At 46.2% G+C, this 27,958-nt stretch overlaps 2 protein-coding genes across 4 annotated transcripts; one reads left to right on the top strand and one right to left on the bottom strand.

The window, feature by feature from the left end:
* Positions 1-190: 190 nt before the first annotated feature.
* On the bottom strand, positions 191-4,488 carry NDUFB9 (NADH:ubiquinone oxidoreductase subunit B9). Its single transcript, XM_077271194.1, has 4 exons — positions 4,328-4,488; positions 2,095-2,287; positions 1,020-1,133; positions 191-400 (listed from the first exon to the last, which is right to left on the bottom strand). The coding sequence occupies exons 1-4, from the start codon at positions 4,411-4,413 to the stop codon at positions 269-271; spliced, it is 525 nt and encodes a 174-aa protein (XP_077127309.1). The 5' UTR covers positions 4,414-4,488; the 3' UTR covers positions 191-268.
* On the top strand, positions 4,185-24,926 carry TATDN1 (TatD DNase domain containing 1). 3 transcript variants are annotated; one of them, XM_077271191.1, is made up of 12 exons: positions 4,185-4,203; positions 6,293-6,358; positions 7,371-7,420; positions 7,629-7,692; positions 12,166-12,309; positions 12,668-12,710; positions 15,194-15,279; positions 15,647-15,687; positions 17,162-17,238; positions 18,734-18,804; positions 18,988-19,114; positions 24,556-24,926. In XM_077271191.1, exons 2-12 carry the CDS (start codon positions 6,319-6,321, stop codon positions 24,656-24,658), a joined length of 846 nt encoding a protein of 281 aa, XP_077127306.1. In that variant the 5' UTR covers positions 4,185-4,203; positions 6,293-6,318; the 3' UTR covers positions 24,659-24,926. The 3 variants fall into 3 exon arrangements, with proteins under 3 accessions (XP_077127306.1, XP_077127305.1, XP_077127308.1); XM_077271190.1 differs by lacking the exon at positions 4,185-4,203 and adding an exon at positions 4,788-4,917 and having other exon boundaries at positions 6,218-6,358; XM_077271193.1 differs by lacking the exon at positions 4,185-4,203 and adding an exon at positions 4,879-4,917.
* Positions 24,927-27,958: the final 3,032 nt, after the last annotated feature.

Below are 27,958 nucleotides of genomic sequence, written 5' to 3'. Positions count from 1 at the left end.
AAGGTTATCTGACTTTTTAAAATCTTTGAAAAACTCCTATTATCCATGGGTTACAATGGGCACCGTGTATTTCCACAGTGGCAGCGTTATAGGGAATCGGACACTTGCCGATTTCTCCACTGCCGCTCACAGACGGGGTCAAGAGATGCCTCACACAGAAAATGATAACAAAAGAGTCGACACCCAGGAGCAGCTTTATCCAGAACCATTTAATATATACTGATCATGTCACATATAGACGGCAGCTCGCCAAGGGGCGCCATTGTTCTTATGTGGGCCTTTCACGTGGCCTGGTCACATAATCCCACCACAGTGGAGGCAGGTCACCCTCTCGGCGGGCTGGTGGCAAAGCTTCGGTCTGTGCACTTTCGGGTGGACACTCCTCCATAATTTGCTGAACCTGTGAAAAACAAGAACGAGGCATCAGCTGCAGAGGTCCAAAGTTTGGCACCGATGCCGACCCCATTGATGCCGACCCCATTGATGCCAGCCTGGCTCTAGCCCTTTTGTTTTTTCGGGCCTCCGACACCTCCATAAATCAGCTGCTGTTGATTTGGCGGCAGCCAGATGTAAACACTTTGGATGAAGGTGCAGATGGATCCATCCAACGTGTAGCAGCTGCTGTAAGGAGCCGCAGAACAGCTCCGAGTAAGAGGAGCAAACAAAACGCTTATCGGTGAAGGTACCGCGCGTCCGATCTCCACCCACCCCATACTGATGATCTTTCCAGCAGACACTCCTTTAAACCCTTGAGTTAGCAGCTATTTTCTATTATTGCACTTTCCTTTAATCACGTTACAATTTATCTAAATACTTAATTATTAAAGCATATAGGAGATTGTTAAATTTCCTATGAATGTACAAGTCTCAGGTCATTAAAAGGTTACAAAATACCCATTAGGGTCAATTAATAAAGCCGGTTTATATATTTGGACCAGATCAGAGCCAGCAGAACGTAACCGTATGTGCCGTATGGCGTGGGGGTGTACACTACATCGTGCCCAGCACAGCACACCAACCTCGCGGTCCCAGCTCGCTACTCGAAGCTTCTTCCACTCCTCTCTCTTAGCAAAGTAGTCCGGGTAGACGGCTCTCTCAGAGGGATGCCAGTGATCCAGACACCACTCGGGCACCTGGAAACATTCAGAAAAGACAAATAGTGAGCCCCAACATTGACGGGCAGACGGAGAAAGAAGAGGGGGGAGGGAAGAGGCAGACGGAGGAAGGGGGGGGGGGGGGGGGGGAAAGGAGGCAGACGGAGGAAGGGGGGGAGGAGGCAGACGGAGGAAGGGGGGGGGAAAGGAGGCAGACGGAGGAAGGGGGGGGGGAGGAGGCAGACGGAGGAAGGGGGGGGGGAAGGAGGCAGACGGAGGAAGGGGGGGGGGAAGGAGGCAGACGGAGGAAGGGGGGGGGGGAAGGAGGCAGACGGAGGAAGGGGGGGGGGGAAGGAGGCAGACGGAGGAAGGGGGGGGGGGGAAGGAGGCAGACGGAGGAAGGGGGGGGGGGAAGGAGGCAGACGGAGGAAGGGGGGGGAAGGAGGCAGACGGAGGAAGGGGGGGAAGGAGGCAGACGGAGGAAGGGGGGGGGGAAGGAGGCAGACGGAGGAAGGGGGGGGGAAGGAGGCAGACGGAGGAAGGTGGGGGGGAAGGAGGCAGACGGAGGAAGGTGGGGGAAGGAGGCAGACGGAGGAAGGTGGGGGGGGGAAGGAGGCAGACGGAGGAAGGTGGGGGGGAAGGAGGCAGACGGAGGAAGGTGGGGGGGAAGGAGGCAGACGGAGGAAGGTGGGGGGAAAGGAGGCAGACGGAGGAAGGGGGGGGAAAGGAGGCAGACGGGGGAAGGGGGGGGGGAAGGAGGAAGGGGGGGGAGGAGGAAAGGGGAAGGAATTGAGTCCAGAAGATAGGAGACTGTCCGCGGCTTTCCTACAGAACATTAGAACGCACAGCCAATCACATGTATGGGGGGCCGGGAGCGATGGATGTCAGCTGACTGCCATCTAATGTGTACAGGGGCCCTAACTTTCTGAAGTCTCCGACCCCTTCCGGCAGTGCCATGGATACAAGTTAATATTACGACTGACAGGTTGATGGCACCGACCTTGTAGCAATCGTATCTCTCGTATGAGGTTCCTCCCGGGGAGTCTACGAAGATGTACGGCTGGGGGTGTTGGAGCCGGTAGAATTCCTCTTCCCCCGCCTTCAGTAGTAAGGTCGCCTTCACCATATCCTTCTCATTTTTCTGGCTATCGAAACGCGCTCTCAGCAGACAGGCCTCGTAGCGGAACTTGTCTCTGTTATCGGGAACAACACAGCGTCATCGTCATGCGCCATGTAATTACAGCACACAAAAGTTCATGGAAGAACAGGCTTTGGGTTGTAAGGATCACCAGTCACATTGGTGGAGCGATGCGTGAAGGGGGCTGGCTATCGATAGCTAAATGATCCCCCTTCTCTGTCCATACATCGGCCTGACGGGACTGGAGAGGCTATTGAAATGAACCAGAGAGACCCCCGAGAATCCTCTCCTTGGTGGAGCACAAGCTGCTGAATCTGAGACCGGACGCCTGAAGATCTGATCACCTCTGATTAGCAGATTATTAAGTTCTGTAGATTTAGAATAGGAAGCGCACAGACCGGGACCAAAGAGAAATAACACAGGATAAAGCTGATGACCCCCAAGAAACTAACATTAGTATCTCCTCAGAGGTGGTCCGGATCCTGGCACTCCCTGCAGGAGCCGCGATGGATCCTCACTGTGTACCGGGCACCGCAGGGGAGTTCTGGAGGTGGCCGGCGATGAGCTGCAGAGAGGTCACTCATCTCTGACTGTCATGGCCGACAGAAAAGCCTAACAACTGTCATTGGACAAGGTCCGGGCACCGCTCCTGACATCATATAGGAGCCAGAAACCTGCGGCTCTCCAGCTGTTGTGAAACTACAACACCCAGCATGTCCTGACTGCCCGAGGGGTTGTGTCTGGTCAGCAATGACACGGATGCCAGCAGCTTCTTCCGTCAGCTGCTCGGTAATGCTGCCCCCTCCGATCCGATAGTGATGATGAGGAGACAGTAGGCGCAAAGAAACTTTCAATGGAACAATCACCGGGGAAAAAAATCTATTTAAAATCAGGATTTAAATTAAAAAGATTTTTTTTTTTACTATCTATATAATTTTCACAGTCACGACTAAGTCAAATATTAGACTTCCTGAAGGCACATGGACATTGGCGGTAACAGACTCAGACGGTATTTGTTAGTATAGAAGTGTATACACCTCCCGGGCCCCCTCTCACCCGCTGTCCCACCTCCCGAGCCCCCCTCTCGCCCGCTGCACCACCTCCCGGGCCCCCCTATTTCCCGCTGCACCACCTCCTGGACCCCCTCTCTCCTACTGCGCCACCTCACCTCCCGGGCTCCCTCTCACCCGCTGCGCCACCTCCCAGGCTCCCCTCTCGCCCGCTGCGCCACCTCCCAGGCTCCCCTCTCGCCCGCTGCGCCACCTCCCAGGCTCCCCTCTCGCCCGCTGCGCCACCTCCCAGGCTCCCCTCTCGCCCGCTGCGCCACCTCCCAGGCTCCCCTCTCGCCCGCTGCGCCACCTCCCAGGCTCCCCTCTCGCCCGCTGCGCCACCTCCCAGGCTCCCCTCTCGCCCGCTGCGCCACCTCCCAGGCTCCCCTCTCGCCCGCTGCGCCACCTCCCAGGCTCCCCTCTCGCCCGCTGCGCCACCTCCCAGGCTCCCCTCTCGCCCGCTGCGCCACCTCCCAGGCTCCCCTCTCGCCCACTGCGCCCCCTCCTGAGCCCCCTCTCCCCTGTTGTCCCACCCCATCATCTAATGTGGCGGCTCCTCAGGTGTCTTTACAGCTATAACATCACATGACTCTAGCAGCCAATCAGGAAGCACCGCGGTGTTGGGTGACCGCTCGCCGGGTCAGGTGACGTGATGTTGCCGCCATCAGTAGCGCCCTGCGCGGTTTTGCCCTGGAGCCACCACACAGTTGTCAGTTATTAGCTGCCCAGTTGTCAGAGTTTTACAAACCATGTTTTCTAGAAACACGTCAGCTGCAAATAACAAGCCAAATCCTGCAGAATCCGACACCGGCCATAATAAACGTCCAGAAAAACGGTGCAATGTAAACGGTTTCTATAAAAACGGCTTCTGCGGGAAGGTCAGAGGTGACATCCTCCGCGCAGAGGGGAAAACCGGCACAGAGTAAGTAAGTCCACCCCCGCTGTCATTGAGTGTCCTCTCCGGGGCAGCGGCTGCTCGGGCAGCACTCTATCCCTATGGCCGGCGCCTCCTGCTGCTCTCCCTCCTCGTACACGGCTTCTATTACCTGAAGACGCACCACGACTCCAGGTGTCGCAGCGACTTCTTGTACAGCCGCAGCACCTTCTGCTGGTGGTTCAGCAGCGCCGCCATCTTACCGCCCCCTCCTCCTCCAGCCTAATCCTGGAGGAGAAAGTCCTGGGCGGATCGCCGTTCTCTTCACCGATTGGTCATCCGGAAGCCACGTGACGAGTGACGTATTGACGTGCCGCTGTTCCAGCACTAGAGCGAGGAGAGGGACGGACGCGCGTAACGCAAAACGGTAACGTTCCATTGCTGGAGCGAGGTTGTCGGCCATTTTTTAGAAGACCAAATAGTAATCGTAATGTTGCACCACTAGAGCACGGCTTTTGTCCGACATTTTTCGAAGACCATATTAGTAAACATTATTATTATAAAACAGAACCTCTATAACGCAGCTGAATGGGCTGACAGGCGCCGTATAGACTAAAACTGGGTAGTGTTGTGGAAAGGTGTCTGAAGATTTGAGAAAACTAGAGGTGTACCAAGATGGCGGCTTGAAGTGCATGCTGGGAAAAGGAGAGAGCGAGAGGCTCCGCCACGCTGGATGCAATATGTCACTCCTCAGGTTCATAGGTGAGAGGATTCCAGCTCCGTCCTCCTCGCATCCTCCTGTCTGTGTTGTATCCCCGGTGTCTGTAGCTAGTAACTCGGTGCTCGGCTGCCTGCAGGGGCTTAGGACTACAACTCCCAGCATGCCCGGGAAGCCTCAGACTGAGGCTATAGGACAGGGCCAAGTTTCATTGCTAAAGATCACGTTTGTTTGTTTTTTAACCCCTTCACCCCAGGCCCCTTTTTCGTTTTTGTGCTCCTGTTCCATTTTTCGTGATCTCGGGTTAGGTGAGGGCTTATTTTTTGGGTGCCGAGTTTTTAATGATACCATTTCGGCGCAGATACGTTCTTTTGATCGCCCATTATTGCATTTTAATGCAATGTCGCAGCGACCAAAAAAACGTAATTCTGGTGTTTCGACTTTTTTTCTCACTACGCCGTTTAGCGATCAGGTTAATGCTTTTTTTAATGATAGATCGGGCGATTCTGAACGCGGCGATACCAAATATGTGCAGGTTTGATTTTTTTTATTATTGTTTTATTTTGATTGGGGTGAAAGTGGGGTGATTTGAACTTTTAGAGTTTTTTTAAAATATTTTTTAAAACATTTTTTTTTTAACTTTTGCCATGATTCAATACCTTCCATGGGAGACTAGAAGCCGGCATCACCTGATCGGCTCTGCTACATACAGGCGATGATCAGATCGCCTGTATGTAGCAGAATTACTCACTTGCTATGTGCACCGACCACCAGGTGGCGCTGATAGCAGTCTGGCAGTGACAACCATAGCGGTCTGCAGGAGACCTCTGGTTGTCAGGCCAACACACCGGTGACCCACGATCGTGTGACGGGGTCACGATGGGCAGATTTCCGATGCGATTGCCGAATGTGCTTGTTAAATGTCGCTGTCAGAGTTAATACATGAACTAACAGCTGAGCAGGGGGTGTCGGACTCCCAACCATCTGATATTGCCGCCTTATACTAATGTCTGGACAACCCCTTTAAGCCCCAATTATGCTAATGGCCGTGACGACGGCTTGTCCAGTAGTTATATGCTCACGTGTCTGCTGCAGCGCTCATGTGATCTGCTACAACCGTCATGTCCAATTCTTTATTGCGCCGTCTTCTTTTTCTTTTTGGTTATTTTTTGTATTTTCGCTTTTTCTAAAGTCTGTCATCTATGCGGTCACTTGTTATTTTTCTTTATATTCTGACTGATTAATGAATCGAGGTTTTTCAAAAACTTACAAAAAAAAAGAAGTGTTGTGCAATTCTACTATGCCCCGATCTCCCGGTGTGAAATGCGTCATTTTATCAATCAGTAATCGGCCAGTGATGCCTGGTGCCCACAGTGTTACGCGTCCTGGTGTCCATTTCTGCTTTGTGCTTGTTCCTAGACATTGGAATAAATCTGACCGATCCCATGTTCAGGGGATTATACCGAGGCACAAGGAAACATCCCGGTGAGTTTTCCCATAGATTGCTACTGGTAATTAATTTAGAAGTTTCTGGCATTCAGTCGATGTCCGGTGTGAACAGAGAAATACCGACTAACGATCTCCGAGGAATTCCGGAGTGTCCGTATATTTATACCCATGAAAATAGACATTCTGTGCATTACTGTGGGCACTTCATACATCATCGCAAAAGGAAGAAGTCATAATAAGGGATATTAATCTCTGTAGCCACCCAGTTTAGTCACAGCCTTCAATAAGTCTCTGTTTTAGTGTGTTCTTGTGGGAATTACCACTGCCTATGAGATTTAGCTGACCTAAAAACACTAACCCTTCCTTAACGAGGTTATCCACCACTTTAACATTGAAGGCCGAGCCTTAGGACAGGTCACCAATGTCTGACTGGTGGTGGCCAGAACTGCTCAGTTATTGACGGGATAGTGGCCGGGTACGGCACACCCATCCTCTATGGATTTGAATAGGTGGCGGATGTGCAGTACCGGCCGCGGCCACTGTGTAGTAGATGGAGCTGTTGCACCCCCCACTGATCAGACATTGATGACCTATCCTAAGGATAGGCCATGATAAAGTAGTGGACAACCCCTTTAAGCCCCCCATACATACCAGACAAAAGTTGGCCAAACCTGCTAATATCAACAGTTTACTGTGTATGGATTATCCAAACAGATGAAGATCCGGTGTGTACGATATCGGACTTTCGATCCTTTTGTTCTCCATAAGATCTGCCGCTGCCAGAGATGTCTAGAGAAAAATGGCGCACTCCTGTGTATGGGAGGGCCGGGTGTATGGGATCTAACACTACCATACATGTCACATAAATAACACCGCAATACCGTACACGGATACCACAACGCACCACTAGGGGGAGCTGACTACATACAGATTGTTACTCAGATCAGAGACATGCAGGGCAATGAGAGTCAGGGGCCACAGGCCGGAGAGCCACATGTGTCGCTGTTTTCTGACCTCCCAGCACTAATACTTTATGTTCCCTTTACAGATGACTTTGCAGACATTATTGAACGTGCTGTGAAGATCGGTGTGGAGAAGGTAAGAGCTGCGGCCGCAGAGTCATCAATTTACACATTCCATGGGATTATAACATGGGAGAAAATAATAATAATAATAGTAAAAAAAAACAACTTTTATTTTGGGTGTGGTGTCACTTTTGGATACTTTTTTTTTTGTTGACCACGTACAGTGCAATCAATCAGGAGTGATGTGACACTAACCAGACCTCCGATCTCTTACTCTGCAGTGTATGATCACAGGAGGAAACCTACAAGAGAGCAGAGAGGCGATCGAGATGGTCCGGACCAATGGTATCCGTCATGGCGCTATTTCTGGGGAAAGATTTGGTGCTGATTTGTTAATTTTCTATATATCCAGATAATAGACGCAGTCAGCGGAGTAACAAGAAGATGGTCAGACCCAATCTCTAACAGGGAGCCGCACTGTCACGGGTCTTTAGTAGTATTGGTTCTCTCATATTGGGGAATGGGACCTTTTTGGCCCAAGTGCCGAGTCCGACTACACCCACTGTAGTAACAACCCGGGGTTCAGGTCACAAATCCTGCCTGCACTCACCACTAGAGGGCGTCTAAAGGTACCGTCACACTAAACAACTTTCCAACGAGAACGACAACGATCCGTGACGTTGCAGCGTCCTGGATAACGATCTCGTTGTGTTTGACACGCAGCAGCGATCTGGATCCTGCTGTGATATCGCTGGTCGGAGCTAGAAGTCCAGACCTTTATTTGGTCGTCAGGTCGGCGTGTATCATCGTGTTTGACAGCAAAAGCAACGATGCCAGTAATGTTTTACATGGAGGTAACGACCTGTGAGAACGATAAGTGCGTCACCGCTACGTCACTGGATCGCTCCTGCATCGTTCTGGAGCTGCTGTGTTTGACGCCTCTACAGCGACCTAAACAGCGACGCTGCAGCGATCGGCTCGTTGTCTATATCGCTGCAGCGTCGCTGAGTGTGACGGCACCTTAAGAGCTCTCTGAGATCCCTATCAAGAATACCAATGTAACTCACAAAGATCAGCACAGTCACTGTGTACATACATTACATTACTGATCCTGAGTTACCTCCTGTATTATACCCCAGAGCTGCACTCACTATTCTGCTGGTGCAGTCACTGTGTACATACATTACATTACTGATCCTGAGTTACCTCCTGTATTATACCCCAGAGCTGCACTCACTATTCTGCTGGTGCAGTCACTGTGTACATACATTATATTATTGATCCTGAGTTACATTCTGTATTATACTCCAGAGCTGCACTCACTATTCTGCTGGTGCAGTCACTGTGTACATACATTACATTACTGATCCTGAGTTACATCCTGTATTATACCCCAGAGCTGCACTCACTATTCTGCTGGTGCAGTCACTGTGTACATATATTACATTACTGATCCTGAGTTATATCCTGTATTATACTCCAGAGCTGCACTCACTATTCTGCTGGTGCAGTCACTGTGTACATACATTACATTACTGATCCTGAGTTACATCCTGTATTATACCCCAGAGCTGCACTCACTATTCTGCTGGTGCAGTCACTGTGTACATACATTACATTACTGATCCTGAGTTATATCCTGTATTATACTCCAGAGCTGCACTCACTATTCTGCTGGTGCAGTCACTGTGTACATACATTACATTACTGATCCTGAGTTACATCCTGTATTATACTCCAGAGCTGCACTCACTATTCTGCTGGTGCAGTCACTGTGTACATACATTACACTACTGATCCTGAGTTACATCCTGTATTATACCCCAGAGCTGCACTCACTATTCTGCTGGTGCAGTCACTGTGTACATACATTACATTACTGATCCTGAGTTACACCCTGTATTATACCCCAGAGCTGCACTCACTATTCTGCTGGTGCAGTCACTGTGTACATACATTACACTACTGATCCTGAGTTACATCCTGTATTATACCCCAGAGCTGCACTCACTATTCTGCTGGTGCAGTCACTGTGTACATACATTACATTACTGATCCTGAGTTACACCCTGTATTATACCCCAGAGCTGCACTCACTATTCTGCTGGTGCAGTCACTGTGTACATACATTACATTACTGATCCTGAGTTACATCCTGTATTATACCCCAGAGCTGCACTCACTATTCTGCTGGTGCAGTCACTGTGTACATACATTACATTACTGATCCTGAGTTACATCCTGTATTATACTCCAGAGCTGCACTCACTATTCTGCTGGTGCAGTCACTGTGTACATACATTACATTACTGATCCTGAGTTACATCCTGTATTATACTCCAGAGCTGCACTCACTATTCTGCTGGTGCAGTCACTGTGTACATACATTACATTACTGATCCTGAGTTACATCCTGTATTATACCCCAGAGCTGCACTCACTATTCTGCTGGTGCAGTCACTGCGTACATACATTACATTACTGATCCTGAGTTACACCCTGTATTATACCCCAGAGCTGCACTCACTATTCTGCTGGTGCAGTCACTGTGTACATACATTACCTTACTGATCCTGAGTTACATCATGTATTATACTCCAGAGCTGCACTCACTATTCTGCTGGTGCAGTCACTGTGTACATACATTACATTACTGATCCTGAGTTACACCCTGTATTATACCCCAGAGCTGCACTCACTATTCTGCTGGTGCAGTCACTGTGTACATACATTACACTACTGATCCTGAGTTACATCCTGTATTATACCCCAGAGCTGCACTCACTATTCTGCTGGTGCAGTCACTGTGTACATACATTACATTACTGGTCCTGAGTTACACCCTGTATTATACCCCAGAGCTGCACTCACTATTCTGCTGGTGCAGTCATTGTGTACATACATTACATTACTGATCCTGAGTTACACCCTGTATTATACCCCAGAGCTGCACTCACTATTCTGCTGGTGCAGTCACTGTGTACATACATTACACTACTGATCCTGAGTTACATCCTGTATTATACCCCAGAGCTGCACTCACTATTCTGCTGGTGCAGTCACTGTGTACATACATTACATTACTGATCCTGAGTTACACCCTGTATTATACCCCAGAGCTGCACTCACTATTCTGCTGGTGCAGTCACTGTGTACATACATTACACTACTGATCCTGAGTTACATCCTGTATTATACCCCAGAGCTGCACTCACTATTCTGCTGGTGCAGTCACTGTGTCCATACATTACATTACTGATCCTGAGTTACATCCTGTATTATACTCCAGAGCTGCACTCACTATTCTGCTGGTGCAGTCACTGTGTACATACATTACATTACTGATCCTGAGTTACACCCTGTATTATACCCCAGAGCTGCACTCACTATTCTGCTGGTGCAGTCACTGTGTACATACATTACATTACTGATCCTGAGTTACATCCTGTATTATACCCCAGAGCTGCACTCACTATTCTGCTGGTGCAGTCACTGTGTACATACATTACATTACTGATCCTGAGTTACATCCTGTATTATACCCCAGAGCTGCACTCACTATTCTGCTGGTGCAGTCACTGTGTCCATACATTACATTACTGATCCTGAGTTACATCCTGTATTATACTCCAGAGCTGCACTCACTATTCTGCTGGTGCAGTCACTGTGTACATACATTACATTACTGATCCTGAGTTACACCCTGTATTATACCCCAGAGCTGCACTCACTATTCTGCTGGTGCAGTCACTGTGTACATACATTACATTACTGATCCTGAGTTACATCCTGTATTATACCCCAGAGCTGCACTCACTATTCTGCTGGTGCAGTCACTGTGTACATACATTACATTACTGATCCTGAGTTACATCCTGTATTATACCCCAGAGCTGCACTCACTATTCTGCTGGTGCAGTCACTGTGTACATACATTACATTACTGATCCTGAGTTATATCCTGTATTATACCCCAGAGCTGCACTCACTATTCTGCTGGTGCAGTCACTGTGTACATACATTACACTACTGATCCTGAGTTACATCCTGTATTATACCCCAGAGCTGCACTCACTATTCTGCTGGTGCAGTCACTGTGTACAAACATTACATTACTGATCCTGAGTTACACCCTGTATTATACCCCAGAGCTGCACTCACTACTCTGCTGGTGCAGTCACTGTGTACATACATTACATTACTGATCCTGAGTTACATCCTGTATTATACCCCAGAGCTGCACTCACTATTCTGCTGGTGCAGTCACTGTGTACATACATTACATTACTGATCCTGAGTTACATCCTGTATTATACCCCAGAGCTGCACTCACTATTCTGCTGGTGCAGTCACTGTGTACATACATTACATTACTGATCCTGAGTTACATCCTGTATTATACCCCAGAGCTGCACTCACTATTCTGTTGGTGCAGTCACTGTGTACATACATTACACTACTGATCCTGAGTTACATCCTGTATTATACCCCAGAGCTGCACTCACTATTCTGCTGGTGCAATCACTGTGTACATACATTACATTACTGATCCTGAGTTACATCCTGTATTATACCCCAGAGCTGCACTCACTATTCTGCTGGTGCAGTCACTGTGTACATACATTACATTACTGATCCTGAGTTACACCCTGTATTATACTCCAGAGCTGCACTCACAATTCTGCTGGTGCAATCACTGTGTACATACATTACATTACTGATCCTGAGTTACACCCTGTATTATACTCCAGAGCTGCACTCACTTACTCTATATATGATTTGTGTTGTCTGAGACTTCTAATCCGGTGAGTTTCGCAGATCGGTTCTTCAGCACGGTCGGCTGCCATCCCACCCGGTGTGGAGAGTTTGAGGCTGGAGACCCCGACCAGTATTTATCGGATCTACAGCGGCTGATAGAGGACAATGAGCGGAGGGTGGTGGCTGTCGGGGAGTGCGGTTTGGGTAAGTGTAACTCTGATCTCGGCTCTGATAGTACCCGAGCTGTAGGTTCTGACATGTACAGGGTTTATCCCAGTTGCTTCTTCCGCCCGCAGGGTTTATCTTACCCGTTCTTTAATGTTATATTTTGATCTGCCATTTATTTGATTTCTTCCTTTTTATAGTAAAGGGCGATTCATATTTTGACTCTTTTTTTTTTACTTTATTGAATTCCGCTTTCAGTGTGTAAAGTATAAATCGAGTCTTTTACCGTCCCACATTTTATTGTCCCGCACAACTCATGGTAATATCTGAGGTTTTACATAGGACTGCAGGGAATCGTACAGTCGGTGTGTTAATTTCTCTTCTTTTACCCTTCCAGACTTTGATAGACTGCAGTTTTGTCCGAAGGAAACACAACTCAAGTAAGAAACATTTCTTGGTCTACATTGTTTTGTTTTTTAATATATTTAATCTGAAAAAAACTAAGTAGCCAAAAACGATTTGGAAAACTAACAGTAAAACCAAACACTGACTGATCGGCAAACTGTGAATATGAGAAAATGCAACTGTTAATTAAGGCTACTTTCACACTAGTCCGTCGGTACTGGCCGTCGCAAACCGTCGGCCCGACGGACAGTGTGCTAATTAATCACAACGTGGGCAGCGGATGCAGTCTTACGACGTATCCACTGCCCAGTGTGATGAGCAGGGAGGAGGGGGCGGAGTTTCGAAAATGGCGGACTTGACGCACAAAAATAAGTTATATGGAACTTTTTTTGTGCCGACGGTCCGCCAAAACACGACGCATCCGTGCAGGATTTTTTCTCCAAAACGACGCATTGCGACGTGCGTCAAACGACGCTAATGTGACAATAGGTGATGTCACAGCTCACCTCCTCCTCCTGTACAATGACTGATAACACCTCTATATACAGTAGATAACAGGATCCATCATTCATAATAGGTGATGTCACAGCTCACCTCCTCCTCCTGTACAATGACTGATAACACCTCTATATACAGTAGATAACACAGGAGCCACCATTCACAATAGGTGATATCACAGCTCACCTCCTCCTCCTGTACAATGACTGATAACACCTCTATATACAGTAGATAACAGGATCCACCATTCACAATAGGTGATGTCACAGCTCACCTCCTCCTCCTGTACAATGACTGATAACACCTCTATATACAGTAGATTACACAGGATCCACCATTCACAATAGGCGATATCACAGCTCACCTCCTCCTCCTGTACAATGACTGATAACACCTCTATATACAGTGGATAACACAGGAGCCACCATTCACAATAGGTGATGTCACAGCTCACCTCCTCCTCCTGTACAATGACTGATTACACCTCTATATACAGTAGATAACACAGGATCCACCATTCACAATAGGTGATGTCACAGCTCACCTCCTCCTCCTCCTGTACAATGACTGATAACACCTCTATATACAGTAGATAGCACAGGATCCACCATTCACAATAGGTGATGTCACAGCTCACCTCCTCCCCCTCCTGTACAATGACTGATAACACCTCTATATACAGTAGATAACACAGGATCCAGCATTCACAATAGGTGATGTCACAGCTCACCTCCTCCCCCTCCTGTACAATGACTGATAACACCTCTATATACAGTAGATAACACAGGATCCAGCATTCACAATAGGTGATGTCACAGCTCACCTCCTCCCCCTCCTGTACAATGACTGATAACACCTCTATATACAGTAGATAACACAGGATCCACCATTCACAATAGGTGATGTCACAGCTCACCTCCTCCCCCTCCTGTACAATGACTGATAACACCTCTATATACAGTAGATAACACAGGATCCAGCATTCACAATAGGTGATGTCACAGCTCACCTCCTCCCCCTCCTGTACAATGACTGATAACACCTCTATATACAGTAGATAACACAGGATCCACCATTCACAATAGGTGATGTCACAGCTCACCTCCTCCTCCTCCTGTACAATGACCTTTGCCTAGCTTAGAGCATGGTCAGTTTATATATATAATTGTCTAAGGGTTTTTCCGTCTGTCTGTCTGTCTGACCTGGAAATCCCGCGTCTCTGATTGGTCGAGGCCGCCAGGCCTCGACCAATCTGCGACGGGCACAGTATCGACGTAGATGTCATAATGGTTGCCATGGCGACGATGATGTCATAAAGGTTGCCTCGACCAATCAGCGATGGGCACAGTCTGCCGCGAATTCTGGAATCATCATTGTACATATACTACGGGGACATGCATATTCTAGAATACCCGATGCATTAGAATCGGGCCACAGTCTAGTACTTCTATATAGAAATAAGGCCGTTTATGTATAAATAAATGTGTGGTCAGTACAGAGGACTGGCGCATGACTTATTCCTTCCAAAGACCATACTGAGCACCAGCGGCACTCATTATGGGTGGAAGAAAGGCGATTGCGGCAGCTAAATAGGAAAGGGTTCTTTACAGTTAGAGCAGTCAGACTGTGGAATGCCGACCACAAGAGGTAGTAATGGCCGACACTATAACAGCTTTTATACAAGGGCTGGATGATTTCCTCGATACACGTAATATTGTGGGTTATAGTTTAATAAGTGACAAATGTACAATTGGTGGAGAAAGAGTGAACTTGATGGACCGGGGGCTTTTTTCAACCGATGCAACTATGAATATAGAGTGAGATGGAAAATAAAAATTATAAAAAAAATATTTAAACCTTTTTTAGTCAATAGGTCATTTACCAGTCAATCTGAGTCTGCAGTAACTGGGGACATCTGGAGGGGGGCACATGCATTTTTTTTACAAGCCCTGTATTGTTAGCACTTTGCACCTATATAGTCTGGAATTCGAAATTTCATCTTCATTTTCTTTCTATTCAGATATTTCGAGAAACAATTTACTTTGGCCGAGAAATGTAAACTGCCCATGTTCCTGCACTGCAGAAACGCACACAAGGAGTTTTTAGGTGAGTCTAGGAGACTTAAAGGAGACCAAGCGCACATTTTTTACCATGAAAATGTAATTATTGAATCTAAAGTATATGAGAATTTAATAAGACTATTAATAAAATATGGTTAAATGTCATTTATTCAGATACTAAACTCTAAATCTTCTGATATTTACAACCACCACTAGGGGGAGCTAGAGGACAGACGTATACATCTCCCAGTGTATGTAGTTAGCTCCCCCTAGTGGTGGCCTTTTAAAGGAAGCATTTCTGTGAACTCGTGTCCATGTTGCAGTTTGTCTTTCCTGCTGTCCAGCTCGTATAGCGATCCCTGTCCCTTATTATATTATTCATCCTCAATATTTCTTCCTTTGTTCCACTCCAGATATAATGCAGAGAAATCGCGAGCGCTGTGTCGGAGGAGTGGTGAGTATCTGGTCTCCCGAGAGTCCACAGCTTTTCAATATATAATCTTATAATTTTCAAAAACTTTGCTTGATGTCAGTGAACAGAATTTTTTTTTAGTTTACATCTAGGCTGCATACGTGTGCGTATAAATATATCCAAACCAGCACCAGTGAAGTAATGGTGTACCAAGCAAATTCAGGCCCAAATCCCATAGATAACACAGGATCCACCATTCACAATAGGTGATATCACAGCTCACCTCCTCCTCCTGTACAATGACTGATAACACCTCTATATACAGTAGATAACACAGGATCCACCATTCACAATAGGTGATGTCACAGCTCACCTCCTCCTCCTGTACCATGACTGATAACACCTCTATATACAGTAGATAACACAGGATCCACCATTCACAATAGGTGATGTCACAGCTCACCTCCTCCTCCTGTACCATGACTGATAACACCTCTATATACAGTAGATAACACAGGATCCACCATTCACAATAGGTGATGTCACAGCTCTCCTCCTCCTCCTGAACAGTGACTGATAACACCTCTATATACAGTAGATAACACAGGATCCACCATTCACAATAGATGTCACAGCTCACCTCCTCCTCCTGTACCATGACTGATAACACCTCTATATACAGTAGATAACACAGGATCCACCATTCACAATAGGTGATGTCACAGCTCACCTCCTCCTCCTGTACAATGACTGATAACACCTCTATATACAGTAGATAAGACAGGATCCACCATTCACAATAGGTGATGTCACAGCTCACCTCCTCGTCCTGTACCATGACTGATAACACCTCTATATACAGTAGATAACACAGGATCCACCATTCACAATAGGTGATGTCACAGCTCACCTCCTCCTCCTGCTGTACAATGACTGATAACACCTCTATATACAGTAGATAACACAGGATCCACCATTCACAATAGGTGATGTCACAGCTCACCTCCTCCTCCTGTACAATGACTGATAACTCCTCTATATACAGTAGATAACACAGGATCCACCATTCACAATAGGTGATGTCACAGCTCACCTCCTTCTCCTGTACCATGACTGATAACACCTCTATATACAGTAGATAACACAGGATCCACCATTCACAATAGGTGATGTCACAGCTCACCTCCTCCTCCTGTACAATGACTGATAACTCCTCTATATACAGTAGATAACACAGGATCCACCATTCACAATAGGTGATGTCACAGCTCACCTCCTCCTCCTCCTCCTCCTGTACAATGACCTTTGCACGGGTCATTCTCCCTCATAAGTCAGTGCACATTATTATTTGTCATATATGGCTGTTTCAGACCAGATATTAGTTTTCATTATCATAGACAGAAAATAGAATAAAACAATCTGGGATGAGAATTTCTGCTGACTTATGTATTGGGTTGATATCGGACGGTCACATGATGTCTCCTCGTTATCGCTCACATGATATCTCCTCTTTTAGGTCCATTCATTTGATGGCACAAAAGAAGACGCAGAAGCAATCGTGGCCTTAGATCTCTATATTGGCATTAATGGCTGGTGAGTAGAAACTCCTAATTAAAGGGTCATGTTCTGGGATTAAAGGGGTTTTCAGAACTAAATGTTGGATCCCCACAGATCAGCGGACTGAAGAGGCATGGCTGTGACTCCTAGCTGTACTGGTGGCCATGTCTAGTCCTGCAGCTGGACCACAACCACCCGATTCTGACCACTGGCAAGGAGTCATTGACCAGATATTGGTGGCCTAATCTTGGGCCTGGAACCCCTCGTTTGATAGTTGTATGATGGGTTGTATTTTTGCAGTATGGGCCATAGTTTTTATTTGTGCTCTTATGGGGTCCATTGGACTTTTTGGGTTTTTTTATTACATTTTTTTGGGTGAGGAGGCATGAAAAAAAAAAAAAAAACAGCAATGCTGGCATTTGTTTTTTCTGTTGCACCATTCACAGTATTAAAAAGAAGAGTAAATTTTATGTTTATCTAAATCCCATCGATATTTGGTGACCGCCCTTTGCCTTCAATATCCCATCAATCCTTCTGGGCACAGTTACACAAAGTCAGTAGGATTCTCAGAAAAAGTTTGTCTCCACTCACCAGGACGATGGCTAAACCCTCCGCACATATAAAAGTAGGATTATAGTCCTGTGGATGAGTAACTAATTATACCAAACGGGTGAGAATCATCATAATTTCTGGGGTGAGTTCTCAAAGATGTTTGGAACAATCTCCTGCCGAGTTCCTTTAAGAACTGGGTGCAAGTGACAAGAGGCAAAGGGCGGCCACCAAATATTGATCTGATTTTAGATTTCTCTTTTGTTCACTCGGTCGTAAGAAAAATTTAAATACCGCCTCTTTAAATGTTATAATTTCACGGGTCAGGATAGAATGAAAAACATCTGGATGAGGGATATGTGATGGTGTGGTTTCGCCAAGTGTGCGGCATTATGTCCAAACATCTCCACCTTGGTCTTGTCTGTCCAAAAGACATTGTTTCATGTGTTGTGGTTTATTCACGTGCAACTTTGCAAACTTTTTTTTTTTTTTTTTTTTTTTAGAACAAAGGCTTTTTCCAGGCAACCTTTCCAAAACTAGTCATACTCATGCAGTCCCTTTTTTAATTTTACTTTCATGACCTTGAACATGCTGAGGCCTTTAGAGACTGAACTTTAGCTCTTTAGGTTATTTTCTTTGCGACTTCTCTGAGCATTGCACAGTCTGACCTTGGGGTGAATTAGAATGTTCATAGGTGTACAAACATGGCAGACGAGGGAGCCTCAGTAGACCGCCGTCTTACAGTGGAAACCTATCGGCACCCTGTGATTATGCCGCAGTGTCGACAATGGAGAAAAGTGGGTCCTCGCTACTTACAAATGCACTTTCAACTACCGCCTTTATGAATCCCGACAATCCATTATGTGACTACTGTCGTTACGGCATTTACAGTAAAATCCTTTAGTATCTCGGTGATTAGTGACGTAAAGGTGGACGGAGCCCTCATGTTGCCTCATTCACGTTCTTCATTTTCTTCTTCCAGTTCGTTAAAAACAGAGGCCAACTTAGAAGTGCTGAAGTCCATCCCCAGCGAGAGGCTGATGATAGAGACAGGTAGGCACAAGATGGATTTTGCTGGGGAAATTGTACATTTTTGTGCCACATGTAGCCGAAAAGCAAGGATCTCGATCCACATCCAGGAGTGGACAGAAGGGTCTTCTGGTAGAAAATGAAATTACATTTTGGGTTCGGAATTTGTGTACAGAGGATGAAGCTTCTGTTCTGCTTTTACGATAGATGCCCCATGGTGCGGGGTGAAAAATACTCATGCCGGCTCAAAGTACGTGAAAACTGGATTCCCTACCAAGAAGAAGTGGGAGGCAGGACATTGTCTGAAGGACAGGAACGAGCCGTGCCATATTGTGTGAGTATCGGGCCCTTCCGACCGGGGCTTCTCCAAGGGCCGAAACCTTGACGCACGTTCTCTAGTATAACCATCCTGTATGCAATAACATTAAAGCGAATGACCTATAGATTAAATCAGTTTTATGTTAGATGTATCTTTAAAAAAAAAAAAAATATCTTAACCCCTTCATGACCTTGGGATTTTCAATTTTTCCATGTTCGTTTTTCGCTCCCCTCCTTCCCAGAGCCATAACTTTTTTATTTTTCCGTCAATATGGCCATGTGAGGGCTTATTTTTTGCGAAACAAGTTGTACTTTTGAATGACATCATTGGTTTTAGCATGTTGTGTACTAGAAAACGGGAAAAAAATTCCAAGTGCGGTGAAATTGCAAAAAAAGTGCAGTCCCACACTTGTTTTTTTGTTTGGCTTTTTTGCTAGGTTCACTAAATGCTAAAACTGACCTGCCATTATGATTCTCCAGGTCAGTACGAGTTCATAGACACCTAACATGACTAGGTTATTTTTTATCTAAGTGGTGAAAAAAAATTCCAAACTTTGCTTAAAAAAAAAAAAATTGCGCCATTTTCCGATACTGGTAGCGTCACCATTTTTCATGATCTCGGGTCGGTTGAGGGCTTATTTTTTGTGCACCGAGCTGGCGTTTTTAATGATACCATTTCGGTGCAGATACGTTCTTTTGATCGCCCGTTATTGCATTTTAATGCAATGTCGCGGCGACCAAAAAAAGTAATTCTGGCGTTTCGAATTTTTTTCTCGCTACGCCGTTTAGCGATCAGGTTAATGCTTTTTTTTTTATTGATAGATCGGGCGATTCTGAACGCGGCGATACCAAATATGTGTAGGTTTGATTTTTTTTTATTTATTTTGAATGGGGCAAAAGGGGGGTGATTTAAACTTTTATATTTTTTTTATTTTTTCACTTTTTTTTTTTACTTTTGCCATGCGTCAATAGCCTCCATGGGAGGCTAGAAGCTGGCACAACTCGATCGCCGCTGCTATGCAGCAGAAATGCAGGTGTGCTATGAGCACCGACCACAGGGTGGCGCTCACAGGTACCGGCGATCAGTAACCATAGAGGTCTCAAGGACCTCTATGGTTACTGTGCAGAAGCATCGCCGACCCCTGATCATGTGACGGGGGTCGGCGATGCGCTAATTTCCGGCCGCCCGGCCAGAAGCGCTAGTTAAATGCCGCTGTCTGCGTTTGACAGCGGCATTTAACTAGTTAATAGCTATTACGGGCACATGTCAGCTGTTCAAAACAGGGCGGTGAGCCCTGCATCAAAGCGAGGGTTCTGACCTCAGAAGTACTATCCCGTCCGATGTCACAAAGGGGTTAAAATATCAAAATCTTGCAATTTTCACATTTGCCACTAGGCCTAATATTTGATTCTTGTTGTTCTCATGGACATTAGTAGGGTCCGAGTCACATACTGTCTAATTGTGTAGAAGCATATCATAGTTTTTTAGGTTGAAGGTAAACAGAAGTCCATCGAGATCAACATGTTGCTTAACATGTTAATCCAGACAAAGGCAAAAAACTCCATGGGGCCGGTGCTAATTGATCCATTTAACTTGTTTGGTCAATTGACCATTGCAACGTGTCGTGACAATGTTCTATAGTCTTACGAATTCATAGTTTCACTGCTCGTACACTAAATAACCCATAATCTCACTGCTTTTACTGTAAAGAATTCATACTCCCTTTTCATATAAAGTCTCCATAGTCTGTGCTCGTATAGTGTAGTATAGAATCCATGGTTTCACTTCTTGTACAGTAAAGAATCCAGTCTCCCTGCTCTTACAGTAAAGAATCCATAGTCTCACTGCTCTTATAGTAAAGAATCCATAGTCTCACTGCTCTTACAGTAAAGAATCCAGTCTCACTGCTTACAGGAAAGAATCCATAGTCTCACTGCTCTTACAGGAAAGAATCCATAATCACTGCTCTTGCAGTAAAGAATTCACAGTCTCACCGCTCTTACAGTAAAGAATCCAGTGTCACTGCTCTTACAGTAAAGAATCCATGGTCTCACTGCTCTTACAGTAAAGAATCCAGTCTCACTGCTTACAGTAAAGAATCCATAGTCGCACTGCTCTTACAGTAAAGAATCCATAGTCGCACTGCTCTTACAGTAAAGAATCCATAGTCGCACTGCTCTTACAGTAAAGAATCCATAGTCGCACTGCTCTTACAATAAAGAATCCATAGTCTCACTGCTCTTACAGTAAAGAATCCATAGTCTCACTGCTCTTACAGTAAAGAATCCATAGTCGCACTGCTCTTACAATAAAGAATCCATAGTCTCACTGCTCTTACAGTAAAGAATCCATAGTCGCACTGCTCTTACAGTAAAGAATCCATAGTCGCACTGCTCTTACAATAAAGAATCCATAGTCTCACTGCTCTTACAGTAAAGAATCCATAGTCTCACTGCTCTTACAGTAAAGAATCCATAGTCTCACTGCTCTTACAGTAAAGAATCCATAGTCTCACTGCTCTTACAGTAAAGAATCCAGTCTCACTGCTCTTACAGTAAAGAATCCAGTCTCACTGCTCTTAAGGTAAATAGTCATACTTTGTACAGTAGAGAATCCATCTGTGCTTGTACCGTAGATTATCCATACTCACTGCTCTTGCTGTAGAGAATCTGTATCTTGATTATTAACCCTTCTTTCCTTTAGACATAGAGAATGCCTTGTTGTAATGCGGGCTTTGGTGTAACGTCATTAGAAAGATGTTTCAGTTGATGTTCCTTTATATTTTTGTACATTGTAATAACATCTCCCCTAAGCCTTTGTTTTTCCAAACTAAATAACCCCAAGTGTGATAATCTGCCTTCTTCCACCCATTCCCTTAATAACCTCGGTCGCTCGTCTCTGCCCTTGCTCCAGTTCAGCCCTGTCCTTCTTATACACTGGAGACCGAAAGTGTCCCCAGTATGTAAGTGCAGCCGCACTAGTCACTTGTATGGAGGGAAAACTATGCCCCGGTCATAAGCATCGCTGCCTCTTTAATTGATTCCTATGAGTTTTTTTTGCTTGGCAGCAGCTGCCTGACACTGGTCACTAAAGGGGAGTTTGCCGTCCACTCATACACCAATCTGTTACCATGTAATAAATAATTGCTAGTGATGAGCAAATATACTCATTACTCGAGATTTCTCGAGCATGCTCGGGGGTCCTCCGAGTATTTTTTAGTGCTCGGAGATTTAGTTTTTCTTGCTGCAGCTGACTGATTTACATCTGTAAGCCAGCATAAGTACATGTGGGGGTTGCCTGGTTGCTAGGGAATCCCCACATGTAATAAAGCTGGCTAATAGCTGTAAATCATTCAGCTGCGGCAAGAAAAACTAAATCTCCGAGCACTAAAAAATACTCGGAGGTCACCTGAGCGTGCTCGGGAAATCTCAAGTTCCCCCATCTGTCTCAGCGTTACCATCAGAGAGAACTGGATCGACATTTTTCTCACCTGTCATACCAGCTCTTCAGTTTTTTTTCATCTATTTTTTTTCACTAAAAATGTGATATCTTTTGTATATAGAGGTGTTATCCGTCATTGTACAGGAGGAGGTGAGCTGTGACATCACCTATTGTGAATGGTGGATCCTGTGTTATCTACTGTATATAGAGGTGTTATCAGTCATTGTACAGGAGGAGGAGGTGAGCTGTGACATCACCTATTGTGAATGGTGGATCCTGTGTTATCTACTGTATATAGAGGTGTTATCAGTCATTGTACAGGAGGAGGAGGTGAGCTGTGACATCGCCTATTGTGAATGGTGGATCCTGTGTTATCTACTGTATATAGAGGTTGTTATCAGTCATTGTACAGGAGGGGGAGGAGGTGAGCTGTGACATCTACTGTGAATGGTGGATCCTGTGTTATCTGCTGTATATAAAGGTGTTATCAGTCATTGTACAGGAGGAGGAGGTGAGCTGTGACATCCTATACTGTGAATGGAAGAGACTCATCAGCTTTGTATAATGCTGTTACCTTTCATTGCAATCTTGTCTGTGGTGATAAAAAGATTATTGAAAAGGCTCCTGTCCCAGACAGAAACTATGATGCTAACATTAGAATTGCAAGATTCTTGCTTATATATACACACACACGATGATATTGAAAATTGTAAAAACAAAACACTTTTAAAAATACATTTAAAGGGCCACCGTCACCCCCTCCAGCCGTTATAAACTAAAAGAGCCACCTTGTGCAGCGCTGTTTACCCATGAAATCCGGCGCCTGCGCTGTGTATCGCTGTTTGGTGCAGGCGCAGAGAGCCGGCGTTGAGTGACGGCAATGTGGTGTTACAAGCAGGGGGGTGAGGACCTGCCTCCAGGTCTAAAGACAGGTATTTTGCCGAAAATATAAAATGCTTTATTTTGGTAATACATGCACCTAAAACTAAAAGCCACCTTGTTAGACTGCAGCATTACTGCTGCACAAGGTGGCTCTTTTAGTTTATAACGGCTGGAGGGGGTGACAGGTTCCCTTTAAGATAGCAAACTTTAACATGAGGTTATTTTCTGATGACACATGCCCTTTAAAGGGAACCTGTCACCCCCCCCCCCCCCCCCCCCCCCACAGTCGTTTCAAACTAAAAGATCCGCCTTGTGCAGCAGTAATGCTGCATTCTGACAAGGTGGCTCTTTTAGTTCTGGGTGCTGCAACTAGAGAAATAATCCGTTTTAATTTTATAATTTGTCAGAAATACCTTATCTTCAGTCAAGGAGGCAGGCCTTTCCCCCCTGCAGCAGATGCCACACAGCCGTCACTCAAATCTTCTTGGCGCCGCCTCAGCGCTGTTTTCAAAATAGCCGGCGCCTGCGCTCTTTTCCCCTGCCCGGTGCAGGCGCAGTGAGCGCTGCCCGTCTTTTCTCATATGCAGTCTCGGTGACTGCGCCTGCGCGGCCGCCCTGCTTGCGATTCCCAGCCCCGTAGTGACTTATGATTTATTCACATTGCGGGGCTGGGATTCACAGGCAGGGCGGCCGCGCAGGCGCAGTCAGCTGGGGGGGAAACGCCGGCCTACTTGACTGAGGACCAGGTATTTCAGACAAATTATAAAACTGATTATTTCTCAAGTTACAGCACCCAGACCTAAAAGAGCCACCTTGTCAGAATGCAGCATTACTGCTGCACAAAGTGGCTCTTTTAGTTTGAAACAACTGGGGGGGGTGACAGGTTCCCTTTAAAGGGAACCTGTCACCTGAGCCCAAACCACGACCAGCATTAATCAGATCCTAGTCCGACTTATCCCAGCAGTGCTGGGAAGAGTCGCTCACTCTACCATCGTTTATATGGATGCCATACATTAAACATGCTTTAGGATTTTGGGGGGGGGGGTCTTATGATCCCCCCCACTAGAATAGGAAATGACCAGATAATGAAGAATCCATACTGAACGAGTCTATTGTACATTTCTCTATTGCAGGCAGGTGCTGGAGATAATGGCAGCGGTGAGAGAAGAGGAGCCGGAGGAGCTGGCGAAAACTCTGTACAACAACACAACCAAAGTGTTTTTCCCAGACGTGTAGAGTGTGCAATGGGAACTATTCACTATGGGAAGATATACTAATAAATGGGGCGAGAGATCGGGACCATATTCCATGGAGCGTCCGGGATCAGTATGATGGATACCAATAAGTACTTCAGAGCGTCACTCCCACACTGGGCTTGTCCCCAACTGTGCCAGCTACACAAAAAATAAAATTGAAGTTCTGCTTTTCTGTGTTGTGACAATGGATCACATTCATCTGTGGTGCATCATCATCAAATGCAAATAAATTATCTGCCGTTATTAAAGCAGCGATTATTAGACCCTTTCTCGCGGTCCTAGACTTGTGTGGCATCGGCTGCCGCCCGCACTACTTTTGCAAAGTTTCTTGCAAACTGTGGATCACAAAGGAAACCCATGAATTGCCATTAAATCTTGCAGGGGGGCCGCATCAGGCCACTTTATCGGGTACAATGGCGTCAAGAAAGGAAGATGCTTCAGGAAGCCGCCGGCGGTGTTTTCTAGCTGCCGCACGGCTCCCAAAGCCTGGAGTGGTTGAAATAAAGGGAGAAGATGGAACATATGCACAGAAAGCGGTTTTGTCGTAGTTATTTTTCAATGTTTGAGTTCTTTTCAGAGTGGAATCCAGTTGAAAAGGACACTGTGTGCACATACACCAAGACCTACTCTCCACTGGATCAGTGGGGTCTGCGCTTCCTACAGCCCCATCGCCAGGCCTTAGAAAAACCTTCCATGCCTATCAGACCTCCTCCAGCAATGTGCCATCAACGTGGTCCTCCCAGTTTCATACAGAGAAAAGACTTGGACCCTCGGTTCTATTGAACCAAACCATGAGCCCTGGTGGTCCGGGGTGGTCAGAGTTCAGTTCAGCAGATCCTTGTGGTACATTGCGGTCTGGCCATGTTCACCCCAATGCTGTGAATAGATGCATCAGATGATGGATATAATATGAGATCCGCTGTATTCCCGATTGGTGTTTGGTGCGTAGACAACGCTGCCTGTAGTGATATTTTTCCCATAATTACGAGCGAGTCTGCAACAGAGAAGTGGAGCAAATGAAGGTGGGAGCAGAGTCCTCTCATGAGTAGTGTTGAGCATTCCGATACTGCAAGTATCGGGTATCGGCCGATACTTGCTGTATCGGAATTCCGATACCGAGATCCGATATTTTTGTGGTATCGGGTATCGGTATCGAAACAACATTAATGTAAAAATGTGTAAAAGAAAGAATTAAAATAAAAAATATTGCTATACTCACCTCTCCGACGCAGCCTGCACCTTACCGAGGGAAGCGGCAGCGTTCTTTGTTTAAAATTCGCGCTTTTCTTTCCTTTACGTGAGTCCCGGCTTGTGATTGGTTGCGTGCCGCCCATGTGACCGGGACGCAACCAATCACAGCAAGCCGTGACGTAATTTCAGGTCCTTCAGGATTTTAAAATTACGTTCCGGCGTTGTGATTGGTTGCGTCGCAGTCACATGGGCGACGCAAGCAATCACAGCAAGCCATGACGTAATTTCAGGTCCTTAAGGATTTTAAAATTACGTCCCGGCTTTGTGATTGGTTGCGTCGCAGTCACATGGGAGACGCAACCAATCACAAGCCGTGACGTCACGGGAGGCTGGACACGCGCGCATTTTAAAATGGGCGCGTGTCCAGCCTCCCGTGACGTCCCGGCTTGTGATTGGTTGATCGCGGCGCAACCAATCACAAGCCGGGAGGCTGGACACGCGCGCATTTTAAAATGCGCGCGTGTCCAGCCTCCCGGCTTGTGATTGGTTGACCGCGGCGCACAAAATGAGTGAGGATGAACTAAACCAAACAAGGGGAAACTGCCAATGTTGTCAAAACATCAATTATTGCATAATAAGTTTGGTCGAATTTGCAGGATATGTCTCACATTCCCATGTATCACCTCTCAGCTGATGTATTATACAAGCCTCCCGGCTTGTGATTGGTTGACCGCGGCGCAACCAATCACAAGCCGGGACATCACGGGAGGCTGGACACGCGCCCATTTTAAAAAGCGCGCGTGTCCAGCCTCCCGTGACGTCACGGCTTGTGATTGGTTAATGGCGGCCATGTTGCCGGGACGCGGACCAATCACAGCAAGCCGTGACGTAATTTCGTCACGGCTTGCTGTGATTGGTCCGCGTCCCGGCAACATGGCCGCCCTGACCAATCACAAGCCGGGACTTCACGTAACCAAGTAAAAGCGCGAATTTTAAACAAACAACGCTGCCGGTTCCCTCGCTGAGGTCCAGGCTGCGTCGGACAGGTGAGTATAGCGATATTTTTTATTTTAATTCTTTCTTTTACACATTTATATGGATCCCAGGGCCTGAAGGAGAGTTTCCTCTCCTTCAGACCCTGGGAACCATCAGGAATACCGTCCGATACTTGAGTCCCATTGACTTGTATTGGTATCGGGTATCGGTATCGGATTGGATCCGATACTTTGCCGGTATCGGCCGATACTTTCCGATACCGATACTTTCAAGTATCGGACGGTATCGCTCAACACTACTCATGAGGTTTTCTGCTTCTCCATTCACGTATATAACTACGGTAATTAGAGATGGGCGAATCCAATTAGAAATGTTCGTACTGGACAGTCACTGATCAGGACTGAACGCCAAACACAGACTTTCTGCTGAAGTTCGGGGTTGCGAGCACAAGAGATTTTTTTTTTCTTAGCAGTTCGGGTATCCATTATTTTCAATAGGTTTCTGGTCAGAATTCTGATACCCAAACTTTCGAAAAAGTTTGAATATATTCCCCAGTCCACCTAGAACTATATAAGGGGAGATAGCAGTGTGCATGATTTTCCTCCAAATATTGGATGAGCCTTACCTATTAGTCTATGGGTGCGATGGAAAAAAATATATGGGCGTCATACAGAGCCACAGATTTTTACAGACACGTTGGAATGCTGTAGCACAGGAAACTGGACCTGACAAGTGGGGGACAAAAATAATCTCTTTTATGGATTTGTGAAACTACCCCAGGCAGACATTTTAACCCCTTAAGGACACTTGTTTTTTTTTCACTGCCATTTTCCCTCCCCTTCTTTGAGCAAAACTTTATTTTTCCCATTATACAGCTCTGGCAAAAATTAAGAGACCACCACATCAAATCCCTGTCATGGGCAGCCCAATCTCCAGACCTGAACCCCATTGAAAGCCTCTGGAATGTAATCAAGAGGATGATGGAAGAACTGCTTACATTATTGCGCCAGGAGCAGTGTGAAAGACTGGTGGAAAGCATGCCAAGACGCATGAAAGCTGTGATTAAAAATCATGGTTATTCCACAAAATATTG

This window comes from Ranitomeya variabilis, chromosome 6, assembly GCF_051348905.1.
Source record: "Ranitomeya variabilis isolate aRanVar5 chromosome 6, aRanVar5.hap1, whole genome shotgun sequence".
NCBI lineage: Eukaryota > Metazoa > Chordata > Amphibia > Anura > Dendrobatidae > Ranitomeya > Ranitomeya variabilis.
Note: the sequence above shows the minus strand (reverse complement) of the source record. Positions and strands in the feature narration are given on the sequence as shown.